The 23,610-nt window shown below is 41.4% G+C and overlaps 1 protein-coding gene across 1 annotated transcript; it reads left to right on the top strand.

Moving 5' to 3' along the window:
• The first annotated feature begins 814 nt into the window (after positions 1-814).
• On the top strand, positions 815-22,317 carry BOD1 (biorientation of chromosomes in cell division 1). The gene is made up of 4 exons (XM_036748319.1): positions 815-1,187; positions 12,533-12,657; positions 20,177-20,376; positions 21,918-22,317. The coding sequence occupies exons 1-3, from the start codon at positions 939-941 to the stop codon at positions 20,373-20,375; spliced, it is 573 nt and encodes a 190-aa protein (XP_036604214.1). The 5' UTR covers positions 815-938; the 3' UTR covers position 20,376; positions 21,918-22,317.
• Positions 22,318-23,610: the final 1,293 nt, after the last annotated feature.

The raw sequence follows: 23,610 nt of genomic DNA, 5'->3' as shown, positions 1-23,610 counted from the left end.
AGTCAGGATTAAAATCCAGGTCTTCTGACACTGGTTCCACTACAATTTGGTTTGAGGAGCTACAGGGAGGCAAATGATGACGTCCCTGCCCATACCTGACCTGTGAGGAGTTAGAGGCGGCCCACTGGGATTCTTAAATAGAAGCTCAGGTGGTGATCACAGAGAGATGGTAGGACAGTGCTACAATGATGGGAGTCATAATACTGTTATGGTTGTTAGGTCGGTTTTTTAGTTGTGTCCGACTCTTTGCGACCCCATTTGGGGCTTTTCTTGGCAAAGATACCAGAGTGGCTTGCCATTTCCTTCTCCAGCTCATTTTACAGATAAGGAAACTGAGGCAAACAGGGTAAAGTGACTTGCCCAGGGTCACACAGCTAGTGAGTGTCTGAGGTCAGATTTGGACTCAGGTCTTCCTGACTCCAAGCTCAGGGCTCTATCCACTAAGTCGCCTAGTTGCCTCTAGCTCTTGTTATGGCTTCTAACGTTCCTTCTAGCTCTAAATTTACGAACCTGTGATTTGGCACCATCGTTTGCTAACCGGGAATAGCGATGTTAAGCACAAGTTGAAGAAAGGTCTTAGAACTACAATTCCCCGAACGACCACGGGAAGGCGCGATTTCTGGGACCTTTCCCTGGTGCCGCCATCCCCTCATGGGAGTTGTAGTTTACTATGGTTGAGGCGTTTCCCATATTAAGGTGAGTCCTCCCCACCCAAGGACTCCCAGCCCCAGAAAGCATAGCGACCGCGACGTGCTCAGCGTAAGACGTGGGCCACGTGATTCACGTTTGTGGCGGCAGCTGCGGCCGAGGCTCCTACGGGATCCGCCGCGGTGTTTCACACTGCCCCTGCTCCCTGGCCCAGGCCCAGGCCGCAAGTGGCCGCCCCTTCAGGCCCCGGGCGAGAACCGCCGGCTTGGCCCCGGGCCGAGGGTGTGGCCATGGCGGACAGCGGCGGAGGGAGCGGCGGGGCTAGCGCGGGCGGCGGCGGCGGGGGCGGTGCCGGCGGCTCAGGCCAGGCCTCGGCGGCCTCGGCCTCAGGCTCGGGGGGCGCCGGCGCCGGCGTTACCAACCCTGCGTCGCTGCCGCCCGGGGACTCGCAGCTCATCGCGCTCATAGTGGAGCAGCTCAAGAGCCGCGGCCTGTTCGACGGCTTCCGCAGGGACTGCCTCGCCGACGTGGACACCAAGGTAGCGGCGGCCCCGAGGCCCGAGAGAGGGGCGCTGGGCCCGGAGCCGAGAAGCCCGGCGTTCAAATCCCCGTCCCCTGTGCCATTTCACCTCCCCGGGCCTCACTTTCCTCATCCGTAGAATGGGGAGGATAATGCCTGTAGGACCTCCTGGGTCACTATGTTGTCGTATGAAAGTCGGCCTACAAATGTCAGGTATTACTGCTCCCTGCGCATCCCCCCGGGGCTTCAGTTTCCTGACGTGTGTGTAAAATGAAGGGGTTGGACTAGGGCAGGCGGCTCTCACCTTGGGGTCCCTTGCTTTAAAAAAAAAAAAAAAGATAACTCGATAATTTTCGATACAATCTGTTTTCTTTGTAACCCTTTCTTTCACCTTGTATATTCAAAAACACCATCCCGAAAAATGGGCCCATAGGTTTCAACACGTTTCCAAAGGGGTCCATGACGAACAAATATGTATGTACATATGTATAATATAGTATACATACGAAATATGTATATTGTAAATATACGTTAATATATGTATATTATAAATACACATCTACGTATATATACATATATATGTGTGTGTGTGTGTGTGTGTGTGTATATATATATGTATATATATATATATATATATATATATATATATATATATTTAAAGGTAACCCCTGGAATAGAAAATCTCTGAACATCTCTTCCAACTCTAGGCCCTCTGACCTATGTGATGACTCCAACCTTAAGCTATCACTTCCAGCGCTAAATCTTAAGGAGACTGATCTAATCTCTTGCGGCTCTAAGCCCTGTGTGACTCCCCAGCAGCAGCAGCAGCAACTCCTGGTCTGGGGGGTATTTGTACCAACAATGTTTTGGAGAGCCCTGCTCCTGCTGGTATGACCCATATTTAAGCAGAATGATATTTTTCATCAGTAAGTGGGAGGGGAGTCTGTGGCTCTTAATTTGTTGATTTCCATTTCAGTAATTGATTAAACAAGTATTTTATTAAGCACCCAGGAGCAGGTGGAGAGTTTGTATCAGAACAAAACTTGATACAAAGTTTGTATGGACTAAAAACCTGCTCATAAGTCTATTTTGAAGTTAAGTTCAACATGTACACAGAAAAAGTTAAGTGTAAATTACCATAAAAAAGTAATTTAGGGATGTGGGCTTGAGCAGCTATGAGGTTAGCAGGATAGGCCTCATGTGGCACTTGAACTTTGAAGAAAATGCAGGTGAAGGAGAATGCCCCAGGTATGGGGGACAACCTGTGGAAAATCATGAAGTTGGGAGATTGCATGTATAGAGAACAGCAAATCAGCCAGTTTGGCTACAAAGTAGAGTATGAAAAAGAATTATGTGTAATAAGCTTGGAAAAACCAGTAGAGGGCTTTCCATGCCAAATGAAGGAATTTGTATTTTATCCTAGAGACAAGAAGGAGCTGCTAGCATTTGTTTAGTAAGAGAGTAACATGGCCATTTTATCCTATAAGAAAATCTATTTGACCTCTGTGTGGAGGATAAACTGGAGAGAGGAGAGACTGGAAACAGGAAGACCAAAAGGCTATTGAGAGCCCAAACTAGGATTGTGGCTCTATTAATAGAGGTAAGGTGTAAAATTGGCAAGATTTGGCCAGTGGTTGGATAAGGGGAGAGGAAGGAGTTTTGAGTGACATATTTCAAACCTGGGTACCTAGAAGAATGGTGGTACCTTCATGAGAAATAAAGATGCTCAGAAGAGGTGAGATATTGGCAGAATGGATAAGTTCTGTTTTGGACAAGTTGAATTTAAGATGACTATAAAACAGCCAGTTGGGGATGCCCTAGCAGTTGGTGATATATAGAACTGAAGTTCAAGGGAAAGATTGAGGCTGGGTATCTAAATCTGGGGGTCATCCACCTTTCTGTGGCCTTTGACACTGTTGATAACCCTCTTAATGTTCTCTTGCGGTTTTTAAGACAGCACTCTCTCCTGGGTCTCCTGTCTGAGTGTTCCTTTGTCTCCTTTACTGAGTCTTCATCAAAGCCATACCTACTATCCCCTAAGGCTCCAACCTGAGCCCTTTTCTCCATGTGTACTGTTTAACTTGGTGATCTCCTCAGCTCCTGAAGTTTCAGTTAACTCTCTGTGGATGATTCTCAGGTCTTCTTGTCTAGCTCTTTTCCATGACCTCCATTCTTGCATCACCAACTGCCCATCAGCCTTCTCAAACCAAGTGTCCTGTAGATATCTTGAACTTAGGATGGCCAAGTCTGAACTCATTATTTTTCCTCCCAAATTTCCTCTTCTTCCTAACTTAACTGTTATTGTCAAGGGCATCACCATCCTTCTAGGCAACCCAGGCTTGCAACCCAGGTGTCATCCTTAACTCCTCACTCACAGTCACACCCCCCTCCCCCATTCAATTAGTTATCGAGTCCTGTCATGTTTACTTTAGTAATAGCTATATTATGCCTCCCTTCTCTCCTCTGACACTCACCTCCTTCCTCTTCTTCAAACAAAACACTTTATCTCCCAACTCTTAGTGCTTTCAGTGGCTGTCCTCCATTCCTGAGCTCCTTCTGTCTTAGCTTCCCTGATTTCCTTCAAGAAGCCCTTCTGAGATTATCCCCAATTTATCTTGCATGTCATCTTATTGGTAGATAGTTGTTTGCATGTTGTCTCACCCATTAGACTGAGTTCCTTGAGAGCAAGAGCTGTTTTTTGCCTTTCTTGGCATTGCCTATGTTTTGCACAGTGCCTGGCACACAATAGGCTCTTAGTAAATGCTTGTCGACTGACTGACCTCCATTTTGAGGAAGGGCCCAGACCACCCATTCCTCATTCTCTGGTTTTCACCAGTATGGCCCAGCTACCTCCTCCCTTCATCCCTGCAGACCTCTTCTCCCATTGTGATTTTTTTTCCTGGAACCTCCATTTTGGGCCCAAACCAGATATCCCTCGTTCTCCAGACTGCCATCATGTCACACCTCCCTGCCTTTCTGCTTCCCTATTATGTGTTGTCTCCTTTCCTCACTGATGAGGTGCTTGTGCTTGGACCCTAAATTCTAACAGCCTCTGATGGGTGCCTGTGCCTGAACCCCAATTCCTAAACACATCTAGTTCTCATAAACACATCTAGTTCTCAAAACATATTCTCTCTCAAGCTCTCTCTCTCTAGCTAAAGGGAAGCCTGCGTGAGCAGCTATGCGCAACTGTAGATTGATTTCAGGATGCTGATAACTGACTGTACACTGAGTCATAACCATATTTACTATTCACTGACCTTTCTAACATGTGTCCCAGACATAGTATTTTGTCTAACAAGACACTAAATGAGAAACTATTCCCCTTTAGCCCCGACCAACAGTGAACTTAGTGACATTTTGCAGTAAAAGCCACACCCCCAGTATCCCCCGTGGGCTGTTTCCTAGAGAACTCTGGGTAATATGCCTGCGCAATAGATACTAAATGTGCATGTTCCTTTAAGAACTAGCCACTCCTTAATCCCACCCCCAAACACCAAACTGACATGTTACCCCTTTTAATCTTTTATAAAAACTCCCCCTGCACCTTGTATGGTTGCAGGTTCCCTAAGAACTCTTGCCCACTGAAAAAGCATAATAAATCTTTGCCTCCTTAAAGTATGCTTGTGTCCGTGAATTCATTCCAGGAGGCCTCGCCCTGGGAACTTTGGTTTGGGATCCCTACATCCCTGGGTTTCTTCTCCCCCTCTGCACTCACCTCCATTAGAATGTTAGCTCGTTGAGGACAGGGACTGGCATTCTTTTTACTTGTATTTGTATCCTCAGCAACTAGTAAGCACTTAATAAATGTTTGTTGACTGACTACAAAAAAAACCTGAAAAGGAATGGCCAGGCAGGTAGGAGAACTAGGAAGAGGGGTAGTCAACAGTGTCAACTTGCATAGAAGTCTGGGAGGACAGAGAAAAGGTTTGGGCAATTAAGGGATCATTGATAACCTTGAAGAAAGCAGGTTCAGTGCTGGGGTCAGAAGCTACATTGCTAAGGGTTAATTGAGTAGGAGTTGAGAAGGTTAAGGTAATGAATGAAAAGAAACTTTATTCTAGGAGTATGGCTGGGAAAGGGCAGATCTTGAAGATGGGCAAAGAAGGGATGGGAGTTTAAGGCACAAGTAGGGAGGTTGGCATTGACAAAAATAAAAGTCTTCCCATCCTTTGAATCTGGAGCAAAGGAGGGAAAGAGTGGGGAGGTGACGTTGAGGTGATTTAAAGTTGTAGAATTGGGGAGAAGTAGAAACTTGGCACAGATTGTCTTAGTGAGGCAAAGTCTTCTGAGAATGAGGGGGTGGTGTAAGTCCTTTGAAGAGAAAAGAGGAGGTTTGGAACAAACACTGGGAAGTGGAATAGAAAGTCTTCAGGGAAAAATAAAAGGATTGTTGTGGAACAGTGAGGACAAAGATGAGATTGCATAACTTAAAATTGTAGTCGTCACAGTTGAGTGAATACTTGTGTCACTATTTAGCAGCTGAAAAGTGCATGAGAGCTTTGGAATAGGAATTAATGTCAATAGGAAAATTGGCAAGGGATTTAAGAATAGAGGACCGTGTAAATTTGAACTGGTTAAAACTATAGGATTAACTAACTCTCCACTATCCTGTGCTTCAGCCTCTCTTGCTTCCTTGTCCCTATCACTTGTCAAGCCTTGCCACCCTCAACCCTTCTTGAAACCATGCTAATTGGAGCCACTAAAAGTGATGATAAATAATCTCAGCTCCACCCTCACTGTGGAAGGCAATCCTTTCACCTCTCATTTGGCTGCCTTACTCCCTACAGCTGCTTTTCCAGAGCTGTGATTTGCAAAGAGGACCCTTTTCTCTCACATCACTCAGACATCTTCCCAACTTCCTTCTGTACCCCGTCTCTGATGAAGATATTGCCCTTTTCTTTGCTCACCCTTGATCTCTCCAGTATTACTATTACCCTTATTCCCATTTTCTCTCTTAAATCTAATAATAGTCCTAATCATAATAATGATCATCATAATAATAGATATTATTATATGATGTGCCAGGTGCTTTGCAGATCTTACCTCATTTGATCCTCACAGGTGCTGTTATTATCATCATTTTACAGTTGAAGAAACTGAGACAACTAAAGATTAAGTGACTGGCCCAAGGTCACACAGCTAGTAATACTCTGAGGCTGGATTTGAACTCCTGACTCCAGACTCTGACTATTCACTGAGCCACCTAGCTGCCCCCTATTTGCTGGTTCCTTCCCTGCTGCCTACAAAATATGCCCATTTCTCCTTTGTCCAAAAAAAATAAGAAACCCAACCTTCACCTGATCTACCATTCCTGATAGCTGTCTTTCTATATTTCTCCTTCCCTTCCCTTCTAAACTTAATGGGAAATCAGTCTTGAACTCAGTGCTACAACTTCCAAAGAAAGATTCCAAAGTCTGAGTCTGAATCTGAGTCCATTTTCGCTGCCTGGCCATATTCCCAGCCAACTTACTTGACCCTTGAGTTTTTCGTTGGGGTATGACTGCTTGCAGGGTAGAGAGTGCTTTGTCCCAAGCTTGAGGAGCTATTTCTACACAGCCAGCTCTGCCAGCAAGCAAGCAAGCAAGCCCCACTCCTCCCCCAAGAACCGCCAACCCGGACCAACTCAGATCTAAGCCAGCTCTGCCCTCCCGCTCGGATCCGCCACTTAATTCCTCCCACCAGGTGGGCCTGGGGCTGGAAGCAGCTGCAGCTGTAGTTCTGTCCTCAGAGCTACACCACCTCCCCAAACCTCGTACTCCTTTCACTCTGTCCCCACAGCTTTTCCCACTAACCTTCTCTGTTGTCTTTGGTGTTTGTGGGTTGAGAAGTCTGGTAGCTGCCACAGCTCACTGATTCAGGGTGCTAGGGCCTGTTCCACCTGGCTCCTGGTCTGGCTGGTCTGGGCACAGCCCATGCTGGGCTCTCCTCCGCTCCACTTCTAGCACCATACGTAGACTTTACCCCGCGACCATCCAGGCTGTCCTGGGCTGGAGCCCTGCTTCCCTCTGCTATTTTGTGGGTTCTGCAGTTCTAGAATTTGTTCAGAGCCATTTTTATAGGTGTTTGGAGCGACTTGACTGGGAGCTCATGAAAGTTCCTGCTTTCCAGCTGCCATCTTGGCACCGCCATCTTGGCTCTGCCCTCCAGTGCTACAGCTTCCTCACCCTTCACTTTCTACATTCTACCCTTTGACCTCTTCATTTAACTGAAGCGGCCTTCTCCAGAGTTATCAATGATAACTTTTTTCCCCTGCTTAATAGTATTTTATTTTTTTCCAATTACATGTAAAGATAGTTTTCAACATTCACTTTTATAAGATTTTGAGTTCCAAATTTTTCTCCCTCCCTTCTCTCCTCAGTAAGCAATCCAGTACAGGTTATACAGGTACAAAATGATCTCTTTAATTACAAAATCTAAAGGCTTTTTCTCAGCCTTTTTTATTATTCTGTAGCATTTAACACAGTTAATCATCACTTCCTGGATATTCTCTCCTGGTTGTACTATGACTAACTCATAACCACTCTTTCTCAGTCTCCTTTGCAAGAATGTCATCCACGCCATGCCTCCTATCCGTGAGTATTCCCCAAGACGCTGACCTAAGCCCTCTTTTGTTCTTACGTATCTGAGATTCTCATCCTTTTTTGTGTCATTGTCCCCTTTGGCAGTGTGGTAAAGCCGATAGACCCCTTCTCAGAATACTAGTTTTAAATGCCTAAAATATTTAAGATTATAAAGGATTATGTTGAAATAGTTATAAAAGTATTTTGAAAAAGAAATTCATAGACTTCTTGGACCTCAAGAACCACTAATCTGTACTGTCTTGCTTGATCTTATCAGTTCTTTTGGGTTCAGTGGTTATTTCTATACAGATGTTTTCTCGGGTCTATGTATCCATTTGCAGTATCTTTCCTGAGCTGTAGTCTGAACATGTCTCATAGGCATCTCAAGCATTACATGTTTGAAATGACTCATCCTCTCTGCTCTTCTCCAACTTTCCACTTTTTCTAATTTGCTAAAACTGTGCCACCCTCCCAGTCATGTGGGTGTCCTTCTCAACTTGTATCTCTCCCTCGCCCCACACATCCAGTCTCCTCTCAGATCTTGTCCTTTATACTTTATACCATCTCTTGTATATGTCCCTTTCTTTCTTCACCATCTTAGTATGCAGGTCCCTATCACCTCTTGCTTGGACTACTACACTATTCTTTTAATTGGTCTCCCTAAATCTTTCCCCACTTCATTCCATTCTCTACTCACCAGATTTTCCTAAAATTTAGGTCTAACCAAATCACTCTTAGTCAAGTAAACTCCAGTGGATCCCTATTACTTCCAGGTTAAAATAGAAAATCCTCAGTTTGACATTTAAAGCCATTCTCAGCCTGGTCCCTTGCTCCTTTTCCTGTCTTCTTATACTTGCTCCCTTCCATCAACTCTACAGTCCTGCTACACTGGTCCACTTGATGGTCTTCAACTATGACCCTTCTATCTCAACTCTGGTTTGTTTGAACTTTCTGTCCCGTGTGCCAAGAGTGCTCTTACCTCCACCTCTTAGTTTTCTTGGCTTCCTTAAAGACTCAGCTCAAATCCTCCCTTTTCCACGAGGCCTTTCCTGCTCCCTCCTTTTCCCACCTCCCCCCATTGCCTCTCCTCTGAGATCACCTTTCATCTACTCTGTATGTCTTGTACGTAGTTATTTACATGTTGTCTTATTAAAATGTGAGCTTCCTAAAGGCGTGGATGGAGTTTTTGCCTTTCTTTGTATCTCTAGTGCTTAGCATAGTTTCTGTTATGTAACAACTTAATAAATATTTGTTGACTGATAAAGTCAAAATTAAAAAGGGAGGAAATTGAGTCCAAAGCAGGGTGCAATGAAGTGAATGAAATTGTAATGAGGAAAAATAGCTTTAGAGGTTGTGTGAGGCACAGGGAGGGATGGAGAGATGAATTATGGTAAAGTCAAAGGAATTTCACAGTTGCATATTGTAGAACACAGTGATCATGATGGATGATGATGATGGGGTAGGGAAAAGGGTGTGACCTTCCTGTGTGGTTGGCATGGAGCGAAAATGCCTATCATGGGGGGCGGCTAGGTAGCACAGTGAATAGATCACCAGCCCTGGAATCAGAAGGACCTGAGTTCAAATCCAGCCTCAGACACTTGACACTTACCAGCTGTGTGACCTTGGGCAAGTCACTTAACCCCACTTGCCCTGCCTTCTCCCCTTCAACTCCCTCTCCCCACCCCCACCCCCCAAAAAAAGAAGATGCCTATCATGGACATAGAAGATGTTGATGATCTGTGAGACCAGGGGGCCTGAAGGGATGTCATTTTGAATATTTGTAAACCCCAAATAGTAGGACAGGAATTGAGATGGAGAGAAATATTGTGATCCAGGTATTAAACTCTTTGAGAAAGGTGGAAGAATGACCTAGTAGAGGTCACCTACAAGAACCTGGTTAGGGTGATATATCTGAAAGCTGCTCATGTTGCAGAGTAAAGGTGACAGGAGAATCAGGAAATGATTCGTGCCTCCTTCTAATCCTATGTGTCACAGAGTATTAGTGCGGTCCTTCCACTGCTAAAGAGAGTGGTCACAAATGTAACTTCCGGGGGAAACCAGATGATTTCAAGGATCAGCAAGAAAGAAATCTAAAATGAAGTGCAGCTCATTAACAATAGAATGGGCTTCCATTGGACAGAGTAGAAGGGGAGGATAAAGTGGACATGGAGAGGGAGAAATGCCATGGATATAAATGAAGACACAGAGTGGTAGATGGAGAATGAGACACCCTGCTTAGGCAGCCTGTGACTGACTGGCAGGGGTTCTGGATGGAGCCAAAAGATATTAGATATTACCCTTCCCCATAGCGGCCATTGTGTTGATTTGATTTATCATTCCCTGGGTGAGAGGTAGAAAGGGAAAGCCAGTGTGCACTGGGGAACAGAATGTGGTAGGAATAAATGGTATGTCTTTGCTCCTGTCTGGAGATCAGGGGACCTTGATGGTCAAAGGCAGAGGTCAGAAGGTAAATAAATAAGCCTGAGCCCCCATGGCTTAGCGAAGTAGGAACTGTGACTTTATTATCATGGTTACTCCCTCCGTGAATGTACGTAGCAATCCTGCTCTAGTAGATAGTCTTCATATGTTCGTAGACTTAAAGCTAGATAGAAATTTAACTAGAAATTATCTTACATCTGAGGCCCTGAGAATTTTCCTTGCCCAAGACCAAGATCACACCCGTAGAAATGACAGAGGCGAAATTCAGTTCCAGGTATTCTGAGCCTGTTGCCAGAGAATTCCTCTTCTGCTGATGAACTTCTCCAAACTTAGGCTGGTTCTTGAACAGCAATTTGTTGCTGGTTCATACTTTAAACTTTTCCAGCTTGCTAGTAGTAAATGTTTATTGAATAGAATAAGAACTTCTAGAGCTTAGATTTTGCTGTTAAAATCTCCAATAGTCTAGAGTCACTTGCTCACCAGGATGAGGCACTGGAAGAAGACTTTAATGAAGGTTGTCCATATATGTGAGAATCAGAGTTCCATTTTGAAAGGCCCTCTTCGCATATAATGCATCTGTACTAATTCCTGCATAGTTTTCTTTCTGCCCTATGATCAGGATTGTTCTAGCTAGAGACAGGCATTTTTTTCTGAGACCTTAGACACTACTATAAAGCTGACCATTCCTATGATTGAAATTTGTCTTATTAGAGTCCATGTTCCAAAACTAGTCATCTTGTCTAAGAGAGAAAGGATCTCTGTAATGTTTTTGCAGTCATAACTCATCCTAAATTTTCTTCAACTAGTAAATATAACAAGAATTAAACATAAAGCAAATGCATAGTGTCCTGGCAGAATTTAATAGTAGTTAAGAATTTTTAAAATAAATATTACCCAAAAAATGCACAGAAGAGAACAGAAAAGATTATTAGAAAACACATTAATTTTGCATGGGCACATAGAGGTACATTTTGACCTAGGGATAGTCTAGATAGCTTTGAAAATAACATGTTGAATTTGTTGTATGCTTAGAGGGAGAAGAAAGCTGTGTGTCATGCTGATTGTGACTTCATGTATAATCACCTTTTTTCTCTTCTGTTTTGGATGTGGAAAATTCCAAATAAGAAATTCTTAATAGAATTTAGTGGTTGTACTTTTACATAGTGTTTATATTTTAAAGTAATTCTCATGTAGGTTTTATTGGGTTTTTTTTTCCAAATAACATATTTGCCTTTCCCATAGATTCATAGAATGTTGGAGTGGGAAAGGAATCTTAGAGATCCTCTTGTCCAACCTTTTCATATGACAAATGAGAAATCTGAAGCCACTGGAGGCTAGGTTTATCACCTGGTTACAAAAGTCAGATTTATATTTTGAATTATCTGGTTTGCATAGAGTTGGATTTTCTGAATAATCTGTACTGCATGCATTTAAAGGGGTAGGTAAAATGTAGGGTTAAGCTGGCTCTTCTTTAGGAAGTGATCTTGCATCAGTAAGAAGCATCTAACTTCTCAATTTCTTGGGTTAGCTTAAGCGGTACAGGAGCCTAAATGTATTTGATTATAGAATCGAAGAATGTGAAACCCTGCTTACCTCATTCCCTTTACTTGTCATTACATGGAGGAAAAGGAAATCCCCTGCAAAGGGGTTTCTTCACCTCTGAATCATGGACTCCTTTGGCAATCTAGTGAAACCTACGGATCCCTTCTCAAAATAATGCTTTAAATGCATAAAATAAATAAGATTATAAAAAACTCATATCAGAATAGTAATAAAAATATTTAAAACAAAACAAGTTCATAAACCCCAGGTTAAGAATCCTTACTTAAAACCTTCCCTTAGTGGGAGGATTGCCATAAGGTTCTTACAGTTGCTGCCTGGGCTCTTTAGGAATCCACAGAGATCGGAAGAGTATCATCCTAGGCCAATTATGGAGGTTTGAATCCAGCTCTTTCTGTGTATGGTTAGAAGCCTTCACTGGTGCAGATAATAGGGCTTGAGTACTATAAATGTATCTGCTGTGCAATAGGTTACTTTTTATTCTGATTTTTCACATTTGCTGGCCTTATATGAAATATTTCAATCAAGAAATTCTTCAGTAAGGTATTTAAACATTCATCTTGAAAAGAAACTGAATCTTGTTGGATATTTTTGGCTATCCCACAGCAGTTACAGAATGTCTGGCTGGGCACCATGACTTAAAGTTGTCTGCATTTTTAAGTAAAATGTTAATTTTGCATGGGCACATAGAGGTACATTTTGACCTAGGGATAGTCTAGAGGTGGAAAATATTATGCAGGACTCAATCCTGTTAGAAATTTTGGAAAATGACTTTTCTGACTTTTTCCCCTCCCTCTTTCAGCCAGCTTACCAAAATCTAAGACAGAAAGTAGACAACTTTGTGTCAACTCATCTGGACAAGCAGGAATGGAACCCAGCAATGAACAAAAACCAGTTGAGAAATGGGCTGAGACAGAGTGTGGTTCAGTAAGTAAACAGAATTGAGTAAATAGACAGCAGTCATGAATATAAGTATTTAGTCTCCGTCTATTTGGTCAAGGTTTATGTTATTGTGTAGTAAAATACAAGTTTGGGAAGAAGCAGTAGAATTACTAGAATGTGGACTGGCATAAGCAAAGCTGTCAGTCTTTGACACCTCTAAAGCTCTTTAGTATAGGAGACCTTTTTATATGCATATTTGTTATGTTTGACTAAAATTATTTGATAATTTAAATTGAAGTCTCTTTAGTTTATTATTGCCGTTATTAGCTTGGGTAGAAGATAATGTTCTTAGAACACAATTCACTCTCATTCATATTAGTAGTGAAATTGCAGTTTTCAGTAAAGTTCAGGGTCTTAGAATTTGTCAAGTTTTAAGCATTGCTGCGAACTTAATGAATTTGTTAATGATTGTTGGTGCATTACTTTCTCCTGTGTGGAAGGTTAGTGTCAAAATATTACACCGGCCAAACTCTGTTATTACCAGTGACCGAAACATAACTTTTTGTCCTGAAATGGAGTACAGGTTTTTTTGTTATTATTGTTATCATGAAAATGAGAATCTTTTTTTCTATTATAGAAGAGCCAGCACTCTTCAACTTGATGCGGGCTTTTGACAGTAAAAGCTAAAGTCCAGGAAAAGCCTGTGATAGTTTTTTTTTGAGTGATAGACAAGAAAGACTAATGATGCTGAAAGGTATAAGATACTTTATCTCTTTAAAATCATAATAATGTACCTTTCTTGCTTTTTGTCCAGGGAACAGATTGTGGCACGTTAAAAGTGGAGAGGGAGGGAGATAGAGATTAGACAGCGGACTGATATTTGCACTAGTTTCCATTGGATTACTACGTATTTCACCAGTATGTTGTGAGGCTTTTGTACATGAGAAAAATACTTTGAGAACTTTGAGGGAAAGGTCCGAAAGTAATTCAAGGTGTTATTATTATTATCATTATTATTATTATTGCTGTAACAATTTTTGTAAAGAATGTAAATGTTTTGCCCATTATGTATAGACCTGGAAGAATTTCTATAATTGCCCTGTAAATTTTGATGTTCCTTCAAACACTCAACCTCCCAGTTCCTCAAATTTGTTCAACTCCTACTGTCTGTTCTTTTATTCCTCACATTAGAACGGTAACACTCTTCATCTCACTCATTCACAAGTGTTACACCTTTGTGTTAAAGAATTCTGAAGTTTCCCAAGCATTTTGTTGCATGTCTTATGTCGCTCTTCTTTTAAGCCTATTATGTCCATTTCCTCTATACTTTAGTACTTTCCTAGTGCATCACCTTACCCTGCTTTACTACCACTTCACCATTACATTGTCTTCTGCTCTCAGATCTATTGTGCCCTTGTTCCTTCTGCCCTGCAAACCCTTAGCTTCAGTTACCGTACTTAACTTGGTTTCACTACACATTTGTTACCTAATCTCAGCTGTGCCCTCGCTACAGCAAGGCAATCATATTACTCTTCCCCATAACCACTACTCTCAGGAAAAGACCTTGCCTCATATTTTGATGAGAAAATAAAAACTATTCCCCATGATTTCCCTCTTTTCCCCTGCTAACACCTCCCAAATAAGCGATATCACCCCCATTCTCTCTTCTTTTAATCTCGTGTCTGATGCGAAGATTGTTCCTCTTACCAGCGCCAGGCCTTCTATTGATATTCTTAATCCCTTTCTCTCCGGTGACTGCAGCAATTTTCCCCCCTTTCAAGGCTCCCTCCCCTCCCCCCCATTAAACCTCCTCTTATCTCTTGGCTTATTCCCTGCTGCCTACTAGTATGCTCATGTCTCTCCAATCTTTAAAAAAGAAAAACAAAGCCCTCCCAGAAAAACCTATCTTACCACATTCCATCATTCGGTGTCTCTTCTCCTTTTCTTAGCCAAACTCATGGGAAAAACTCTCTCTCCTCTGTTTCCTCTCATCTTTTCACCCCTTTGCAAATCTGGCTTCCAGCATCTCACTTACCTTAAATTTCTCCCTCCAAATTATCAAGGACTTCTAATTGCCAAATCTGATGGCCAGTTCTTAGTTTTCCAACTTAGCTTTTCTGTGATATTTGACATTGGCCACCCTTTCCTTTTAGTTATTATCCCTGGGTTCTCCTGACACCATTCTTTCTTAGTTTTTCTCCTTAAATGGTTCCTCTTCAGTCTCTTTTGTTGGTATCCTCATCGGTCTCATGACCTCATCTTTCCCTCTACTTGTTCCCTGTTCTTTGTTCTTACTCTGACCTCCACTCCCTCTAACCATCAGTTCTTTTCTAGGCTATCACCATTACACTGCTTATACTCTCCTCCTTTCTAGTCTTGACTCTTTGGTGAACCAGTTCAACTCTACGTTATCTTCTCTCAGATACCTTGACCTCTTCTGTTGATGGTCTTGTCTTGCGAAGCACCAGCTTTGGATTACTTCTGCCATCCATCTGCTGCTTTCATTCCTGTTCACATGTAGCTGAACAAAGCTAGAGGAAATCCTGTAATTTGTAAGTCAGTCCACTCCATAAATCTCAAGTGGACCCTCCCTTTAGCAAGGCAATCCTTTTACATCTCCTAATTGACTGTCTCACTGACCACAGAAGATTTTCCAAACTTTTTTAATCTTTCCTCAAATCTCTCATGGCTTTCCCTCCCCTTAACCTTTCAGCTGGGAACCTTGCCCTGTATTTCATTGAAAAAATTGAGGCCATTCACGAAGAGCTCCTTCTCTTCTCCTCCTCGTATCCTATCACTCAATATGCTGTTTTGGGGTAAGCCTGCACAGGTCAATACCTTTGTAGTTTAGGTTCAACATTGGAATAGAATGAGATCCCCTCATACGTCTTTCAGGAGTTAGCAAAAGGAGATTTATTCAGCCATAGCAGGAGAAGACTATTCAACAAAGGCATTGAGAATCCCTTGATTTCATTCAGCTAAATGAAGGTGTCATTGAGATCCACCAGTCCAGCATCTGAGAGCCCTGCCAACTCCTCTTGGCTGCCCTGTACTCAGGCAATGAAGATGTGATGTCAACAATATGAGTCCTTAGACTCCTGAGTCAACCACTTCTTGAGGAATGTCTTAGTGCCTTTTAAGAACACACAAGCCTAACTTGCCCCCATGGGGGGAATAATTAGGTACTGCTTAGTCCCTTTGAGAAAATACCTTTTCCCTGCTATCTCTTCATCCCATCTCATATGAAGATGTGGCTCTTCTTGCTAAGGAAAGCTCCTCTACACATGCACAAGTAATTCCATTCCATCCTCCAGCAGATTTCTTTCTTTCATCCATTTTGTTGAGTTGTTTCAGTCATGTCTGACTCTTTGTGACCCCATTTGGGGTTTTCTTGGCAAAGATACTGGAGTGGTTTGTCATTTCCTTCTCCAGCTCATTTTACAGATGAGGAAACTGAGACAAATAGGGTTAAGGGACTTGCCCAAGATCACACAGCTAGTAAGTGTCTGAGGCTAGATTTGAACCCAGGAAGATGTCTTCCCAACTGCAGGCTTAGCACTCTAGTCAACCTCTTTCATTCCTGCTATCTTACTAATCTTCAGTCTCTTCCTGTCTTCTGCTTTCCTGCTGCCTACAAATACACTCATAACTCCCTCAAAAAACCCACACTTGATCTCTCCTCCCTTTTGTGGCTAAACTTTTTGAGAAGGTTTGTCTACAATAAGAAGCTTCCACCACTTCTTTTTCCCTTCTCAACTTTCTGTAATCTGACATTCGACCAATGGCTCTCCAAAGTTACTAATGACACTAGTCTCTCCTGGTTGTCTTTCCACTTCTCTGACTGTTCTTTATCAGACTACTTTGCTGGATCTCATCTAGGTCATGCCTCCTAACCGTGACTCTAATCTTTCCCTGATCTCTCTTTTGTCTCTCTGCCTATTGGACAGAACCAGATAGACATCTTAAACTTGTTATATCCAAATGTCAACTTAGTATCTTTTACTCCACAACTCCCTCCTCTTGTTAACTTCCCTATTACTGTCAGGGGCACCATCATCCTCTAGGTCACCCCTGCTTATCACCTAGCTATCATTCACTACTCTTCACTCCCCACCCCCATAAAAAAATCCTTTCCCAAGTCCTGTTGATTGTACTCTCAAAAGATCTCTCCTGTGCGCCCCTTTCTTTCCTCTGACACAGCCACCACTCTGGTAGTCTCATCACCTCACACCTGGACTATTGCAGGTTGGTTCCTCTACCTCAGTTCTCTGTCCTTTCTAATCCATCTTCAACTCAGCTGTTACGTTGATTTTCCTAAATTGCAGGTTTGACCATATCAGCACTGCTACCCCCACCCCACCCCCATCAGTAAATTCCAGTGGTTTCCTATTACCTCTAGGACCAAATATAAATCTGGCTTTTAAACCCCTTCATAACCTGCCTCCTTCCTACTTTTCCATTCTTCTTACACCTTATTCCCCTCTACGATCAGGTAGTACCGTACTCCTTGTTGTTTCTTGTACAAGACATTCCATTTCCTAACAGTGCCTTTCACTGGCTGTCTGACCACTATCCCTGGACTTTCCTCCCTCCATATATTTGGTGCCTGATTTTCCTAGCTTTCTTCAAGTCTCAGCCAAAATCCCACCTTCTTTCCCAGTCTTTTTTTAATGCCAGTGGCTTCTCCCATGATTATCTCCAATTTATCTTGTTTGTATATAGTTGTCTCTCCCATTAGACTGTGAACTCCTTGAAAGAATGAGCTGGGTTTTCTTTTTTGCCATTCTTTATAACTAATGCTTAGTTAGCATAGTACCTTGCATATGGTTGGTACATAATAAATGTTTCTTGACTTGATTCTCTACTCTCTAGGCTTCCTTTTGTCAGTTATCGCTATGCAGATGACTCCCAGATCTATGTATCCAGTTCCTTTATTTCTCCTGACTTCCAGTCTTCCATCTCCAAATGCCTAGTGAGCATTTTGAATTAGATATAGCACAGGCCTCTAAAATTCAGTATGCCCAAAATGACTCATCACCTCCCCCCCCCCACCAAAAAAAAAACCATGCCTACCAAATTTGACTATTTCTGCTAAGGATGCCACCATTCTTCCAGGTTCCCAACCTCAGTCATCCTCAACTCCTCATTCTCCTTCACCCTGCACCCCACTTTCAGTTGCCAAGTCTTGCTGTTTCTGTCTCTGTGCTATTTCTGTCCAACCCCTTCTGTCTTCACACTGCCACCACCTTAGTATAGGCCCTATTGTAATGGCTATGACAGCATGTGGCAAGAACCAGATTAAAACGTAATTGGGAAATATTTAACAAAACAAATAAAAATACAACATATGTAAGGTTAATTTGTGTTTTCTAAATCAGTGTGTGGCCACAGGGAGTTTGACACCCACCGCTCTACTCAGTTGCCAAAGTTATTTAGTACAAATTTGATCCTATTTCCCTACTCAGCCAACTCCAGTGGCTCCCTACTGCCCCCAAGTTCAAATACAAACTCCTCTGGCATTTACAGTGTTTCACAACCCAGTTCCAGACTTTCAACTTAATTATACATTATTTCCTTCTAAATATTCTTCAGCCCAACCAAACTGGCCTTTTTGCTGTTTCTCAAACTTGACAAAGAAAAGGAAGGAAAGAGAATAAGCATTTATATAGGATCTACTATGTGCCAGGAACTGTGCTAAACCCTTTACAAATATTATGTCATTTGATCCTTACAGTCACCCCAAGGTAGATGCTGTTATTATACCCTTTTTAGAGTTGAGAAAATTGAGTCAGAGGTTAAGTGACTTACCCAGGATCACACCTAGTAAGTATCTGAGCCAGTCTTCCTGACTCAGGCACTGCCTAAGTGAAAGACACTCCTGCACCTTTGCACAGGCTGTCTTCAATTCCTGGAATGTACCCTAAGCTCAACTGAAATCTCCACCTTATCTGTGAGGCCTGTTCTGATTCTTGCCCCTCCCCAACCCTAATTACTAATGTTTTTTCCCTGAATTATCTCATATATACTTATTTTGTTTTTGTTTATGCTCTTAATCTATAAACATGTTGTTTCTCCCTTTAGAAGCTCCTTGAGGGCAAGGACTATTGTTTTTTGTTTTTGTGTCCTTAGCGCCTAACTTTGGCACAGAGTAAGCACTTGATAAATTTTGATTGATTGAAAACTTCCGGGCTTTCTGTTGTTTTTTGCTTTCTTGTCCCAGATTGTATTAATTTAGCCTGGGCCATAATGTTTAGAATTGATCAGAAACCCTGGTATGATTGTTTTAATCTTTCCTAATAGATTTACCTTAATGTAGCAAAATGATATTGAATATGACACATGGTTCTAAACCTGCCTTAGATATGTGGCTACACAGGCACTTCTTACTGGATGTGCAGATCTAGTAATCAGTATTTTAAATTATTAACAATCTGCTATATTATTAAACCAGCAAGGTATTGCAAAGGAAAAAAGTTCCATAATTATAAGAAATTAATTGCCAAATGACAGTTATCTGTTTAATCTGTTTGGTTCAGTTCCCTGATAAGATTACACATATTATCCATAAGTTCTGTCAAAACTATGACACAAGCTCACAAAGACTTTTTACTTAAGAAGCAAGCCCCTTTTCATGTGGTTTCTCATGTTAGTCCATCATCTTGGACTAAAGTTAACAAAGCCAATCCAGAGAGATTCACTCCCGTTTTGGCTTCTGACAGCCTTACAACCCACCCCTTTCCCCCCACTGCTCACAAAATGGAGGGACATTCCAAGTTTCAGTTTCTCTTCAAAGGGCTAATCTGATTGTCTGCAGCTTAGAGTAAGTGGCATGAGATAAGACTGGAGGGATAGGTACCACTTGTTTGCAGGGGGCCTTGCATACCTAGGTAAATTTGGACTTTTATTTTGTAGGCAGTTGGGAGCCATTGAAATTTATTAAGCTAAGGATATAAACAAATGTATTCATAAGGAAATTAATCTGGCTGAATTGTGTGGGAGTTCCAGGGGAAGGATGGAGAGTAAGAAGACTAGATAAAGATAGATCATCCTTGAGGCTATTGCAATAGTTCTGATAGATAAAAGAAAAATCTGTATTACAGTGGTAGTGATTGAAAGTACTGGAGAGTAGCTATAAGTTTGAGAGATTTCAAAGGTAGTCTATGTAGTATTTGACAACTCTTTGACTACAGGAAGTGAAGGGGAAGGAAGCATCCATATATAATAAGTACCCCAATTTTGAGCTTTAGAGACTGGATTAATTTTGGTCCTGTTAACACAAATAGGAAAGCCCTCAAATGTCATGAGTGAACACAGAAAAGAGTTAAGTTAGGGAGTTTATGTGCTAGTGGTTCAGTCTTTGGGGAGAGAATTTTAAAAGTAAGACATGTTAGATTGCATGTGGCAACTGGACTGCTACTTGAAGGAATTACTCAAAAGGACTTTAGTTCTCACCATGTTGACACTCATTTGGGTGGACATAAGGACTCTCAAATTACTATGGTTAGGATGAAGGTAATGGTTCTTACAGGAACTGAGTAACAATATTTATTTGTGTTTACACAAGGTCAGGAATGCTGGAAGCTGGAGTAGACAGAATTATTTCACAGGTAGTGGATCCAAAACTAAACCACATCTTCAGGCCACAGATAGAGAGAGCAATTCATGAGTTCCTGGCTGCACAGAAGAAAGAGGACACTATACCAGCTCCCCCTCCAGAGCCTGAAAATCAGGATCCACCTGCTCCTTCTCAGGATTCCTCTTAAGGTATTATGTCACCCATGCTTAAACTTTCCAGTAGCGATTTACTTTGCCTAACACTGTCCTGTGTGATGATTTATTTTGTACACCACATTAGCCAGTCATTTGGGGTGACACTGAGATGGCACCTAAGCCATTATGATAAATTATCACCAATGAGTCACACAAGGTCCTTCAAGAACTGTATTTCCCTCAGTCCATCAGTTTGTTTTTGCTGTGGGTGTTCTGTATAAAACTTCACTGTATCAGTAACTATTTGAGAGATTGTGACACTGGAGCCAAGAATTAAAGCTATGAATAGTCTCTTCATTTTAAAAAACATCTGAAATGATCAATCTGTACAACAGATCAAATTCCAAGAAAAACTTTTTCCATCTGAATGAATGTCTGTCCTAGAAATGAGTTAGCCTTTTGTTTCATAATATTAAATAACATTTAGCAGGCTCTAAATGCTGTCCTTGATGGAGTGCAACCTATCTCCCTGTACCTACTGGAGTTATCTTTCATTGCTATCATATTTGAAGCTTGACCATTCAGGTGTAAACAATTCTATGATTTCGTATTTTCAGCCCTTGAATAACTTTTGATCAAGTTCTGAACTAAATTGGTGAGGCACATTGTAGCAGATTGACTAGTGTTTTGCAAAATGGATTTAATAATAATAGCTGATGTTACAGCCCTTGAGGGTTTGTAAACATTGCTTTTGATCCTTGAGATACATTATATGGGCTATTTTTTAACCGATGAGAGAATGAGACTGAGAGACTAAGTGATTTGTGATAGCTTTACAGCTAGTGAGAAGCAGAGGTGGGTTTGTATTGTCATTCCTGATTCCCAAATGCAGCACTCGTTCCACCTTGCCATGCTGCCTTTCTAATTTGGTTTAAATTTATCATTCAACTGGAAAAATATAAATAACTTTTCAAAAGACAGAAAACTGGTATTTGGGGTGAAAGTTAATTACATTTTGAGCTGTACAAATAGAAAGGATCATATCTATGTAGAGCAACCTATGTTTAAATTCTATTTCTGCCACTTCACCATATGTATGATATTTGGGAAGTGACCTGACACCTTGGGGCTTCAGCTTCCTTATCTGTAAAATGAGAGAATTGAACTAGATGACCTCCAGTGTTCTTTTCAGCTCTAGATCATATGATCCCATTCCTGTTATTAGGGTCTTCTTTGTAAGATTTCCTTTTATCTGAACTCAGTCAGATGAAAACTAAGGTTAGTCATCATTTTATCTAGTACCATGAGTTAAATGATAGTGGAAGACCCAGACATATGGAAGTTTTTCAAATAGGAATGAGAGAAGAGTTTCTCTGTCACCATAATTTTAGTTCATGTGTTTAGTATATTCCTTAAGTTTGTGGAGTATTAAAAAAAGGCAAAAAACAAACATTCTACTAAGTTCTGGGACATCCTATTTTCCCCTTATTTTTCTGGCTTAACTATGAATTCTTTGGTTACCAAGAATTTTAAGTGAGTATGACATTTTCCAAAAAGTGGTATTTGGATCTGATTGTACTTTTTTTTTCTTTCAGCCTTTTTTTTTATGCCTTTGATGACAGCTGCTAAAAATTCCATGTAATTGAGAGTGAATAAGCTTATTCATCTTGACAAGACTGCAGCCTCATAATGAAGACTTTCAAAGATTGTATAGCCTTCAGATTTCATTCCTTAGTGAGAGCAGTGTAACAGTTTGAAGGGGGAAAATGCAGTTTGCCAGTAGAGAAACTGACATGGGACCTTTCTAATCTGTAAGAAAGCTACTGGATTGATAGGTGTGAGGATCAAATCCTTACCGGCACTCAGGAAGTTGCTTAGAACTTCTGCCTTTTATGTAAGTTTTGGGGGAAAGGGGTGGGTAGTACATATCGTAGGGGTTTTGTTACTTTGACATGGGAGGGATTTGAATTGACTTGTTAAATGTTCTTTTCACTTTTCTAATAAAATTTTTTAAACATCATTGTTTTGAGTCCTAACCACATTCCATATTCAGCTTTACATTTTCGGCTCTAATGTTTCCTACCACCTCTAAAAGTGATTCTTAAGTGTTTTTATCGCTGAGTTTTGTGATATGAAATTCAGAGTCATAGGATCTGGGTTTGAGTCCCAGTTATGACCTTGACCAAGCCGCCTCTGGGCCTCAGTTTCCTCATCTTACAAAATGAAGGGCTTGAACAGGATTATCTTCAAGACATCTTTTAACCCTGATTCCTAACTTGACTATTAACGTAGCTTTCTACTGTTAAAAAAACAAAAAAAGATTTTTTTTCTATCAGCTTAATAAAATGTAAACATAAGGGCTTGATAGTTTAAACTCTAATTGTTGTTAAAGTACAACACCTAGTTCTTGCTCTGGGTTCTCTTTGCACTAAAGGAATTAAAGGCTTGACTGTTGTTCCCACCCCATACTCTTTTAACATAAAACTATGCACTAAGCGTTTACTCTGCTGGAAGATAGGACAGTCTTTGCCCTAGTAGAGCCTAATATGTAGTAATAGGGTAAAATATATGTGGCTTAAGTAGATGGTGTTCAATTTGGAATCAGGTAGACCTGAGTTCTGCTACCTTAAATGCAAGCTGTATGACCCTGAGCAAGTCACTGAAGAAAACAGCCCTTAAATTACCATATGCATTTTACCTATTAGTATAATAACAGTATTATAATTAACATTATTTCATGACTTTTATTCAGTAAGTCCTGTAGCCATTGTGTAGATAAGGAGAGATCATGTGTGAAGACTACAAGACTCAAATGAGGATTTTTGTATACCATTAAAAAGATTGTGTGTTTTTGCAGGAAGCTTCAGAGTTTGTTTGCTAGTAATTGAGCAGATGGAGCTAGAGCCAGGCTTTAATGTAAAGAGGACCTAGGTTGCCTGCCTGCTTTTTCGTCCCTTGGAGTGCCGCTCAGACCTAATCCATAAATGGCTTCCTATCCAAGACATTTCAAGAAGGAAAAGTATGTGCATGCTTGATTAGAATTATCGTGGGGGAGGGGGGCAGGGGGCGAGAGTTGGACATTCCAGAAGTCAAAGGAGGCTGTGTCTTCGGTTCCCTTTTGTGCATTGTTCCTATTACGCTAGAAATGAAAAGGTGAAGTTGTGAATCTTATTAAGCCTCTATAGAGTTGAGTCTGCTTTTAAAAGCTGCCCAAAGGTACTTTACAACACTTAAATTTGAGGTTAAGAATTTACAGAATTGAATTTGAAACTGAAGGGTAGTTTGTTC

This window comes from Trichosurus vulpecula, chromosome 3, assembly GCF_011100635.1.
Source record: "Trichosurus vulpecula isolate mTriVul1 chromosome 3, mTriVul1.pri, whole genome shotgun sequence".
Classification (NCBI taxonomy): Eukaryota; Metazoa; Chordata; class Mammalia; order Diprotodontia; family Phalangeridae; genus Trichosurus; species Trichosurus vulpecula.
The sequence above is the reverse complement of the archived record's forward strand: the minus strand, read 5'-3'. Positions and strand labels throughout refer to the sequence as shown.

What these genes read in the sequence shown, in the direction of transcription:
- BOD1 (XM_036748319.1), top strand. Translation starts at nt 939, where the DNA reads ATGGCGGACAGCGGCGGAGGGAGCGGCGGGGCTAGCGCGGGCGGCGGC. An exon ending in TCGCCGACGTGGACACCAAG is followed by an intron (nt 1,188 to 12,532) that starts GTAGCGGCGGCC and finishes TCCCTCTTTCAG; the next exon opens with CCAGCTTACCAAAATCTAAG. An exon ending in CTGAGACAGAGTGTGGTTCA is followed by an intron (nt 12,658 to 20,176) that starts GTAAGTAAACAG and finishes TGTTTACACAAG; the next exon opens with GTCAGGAATGCTGGAAGCTG.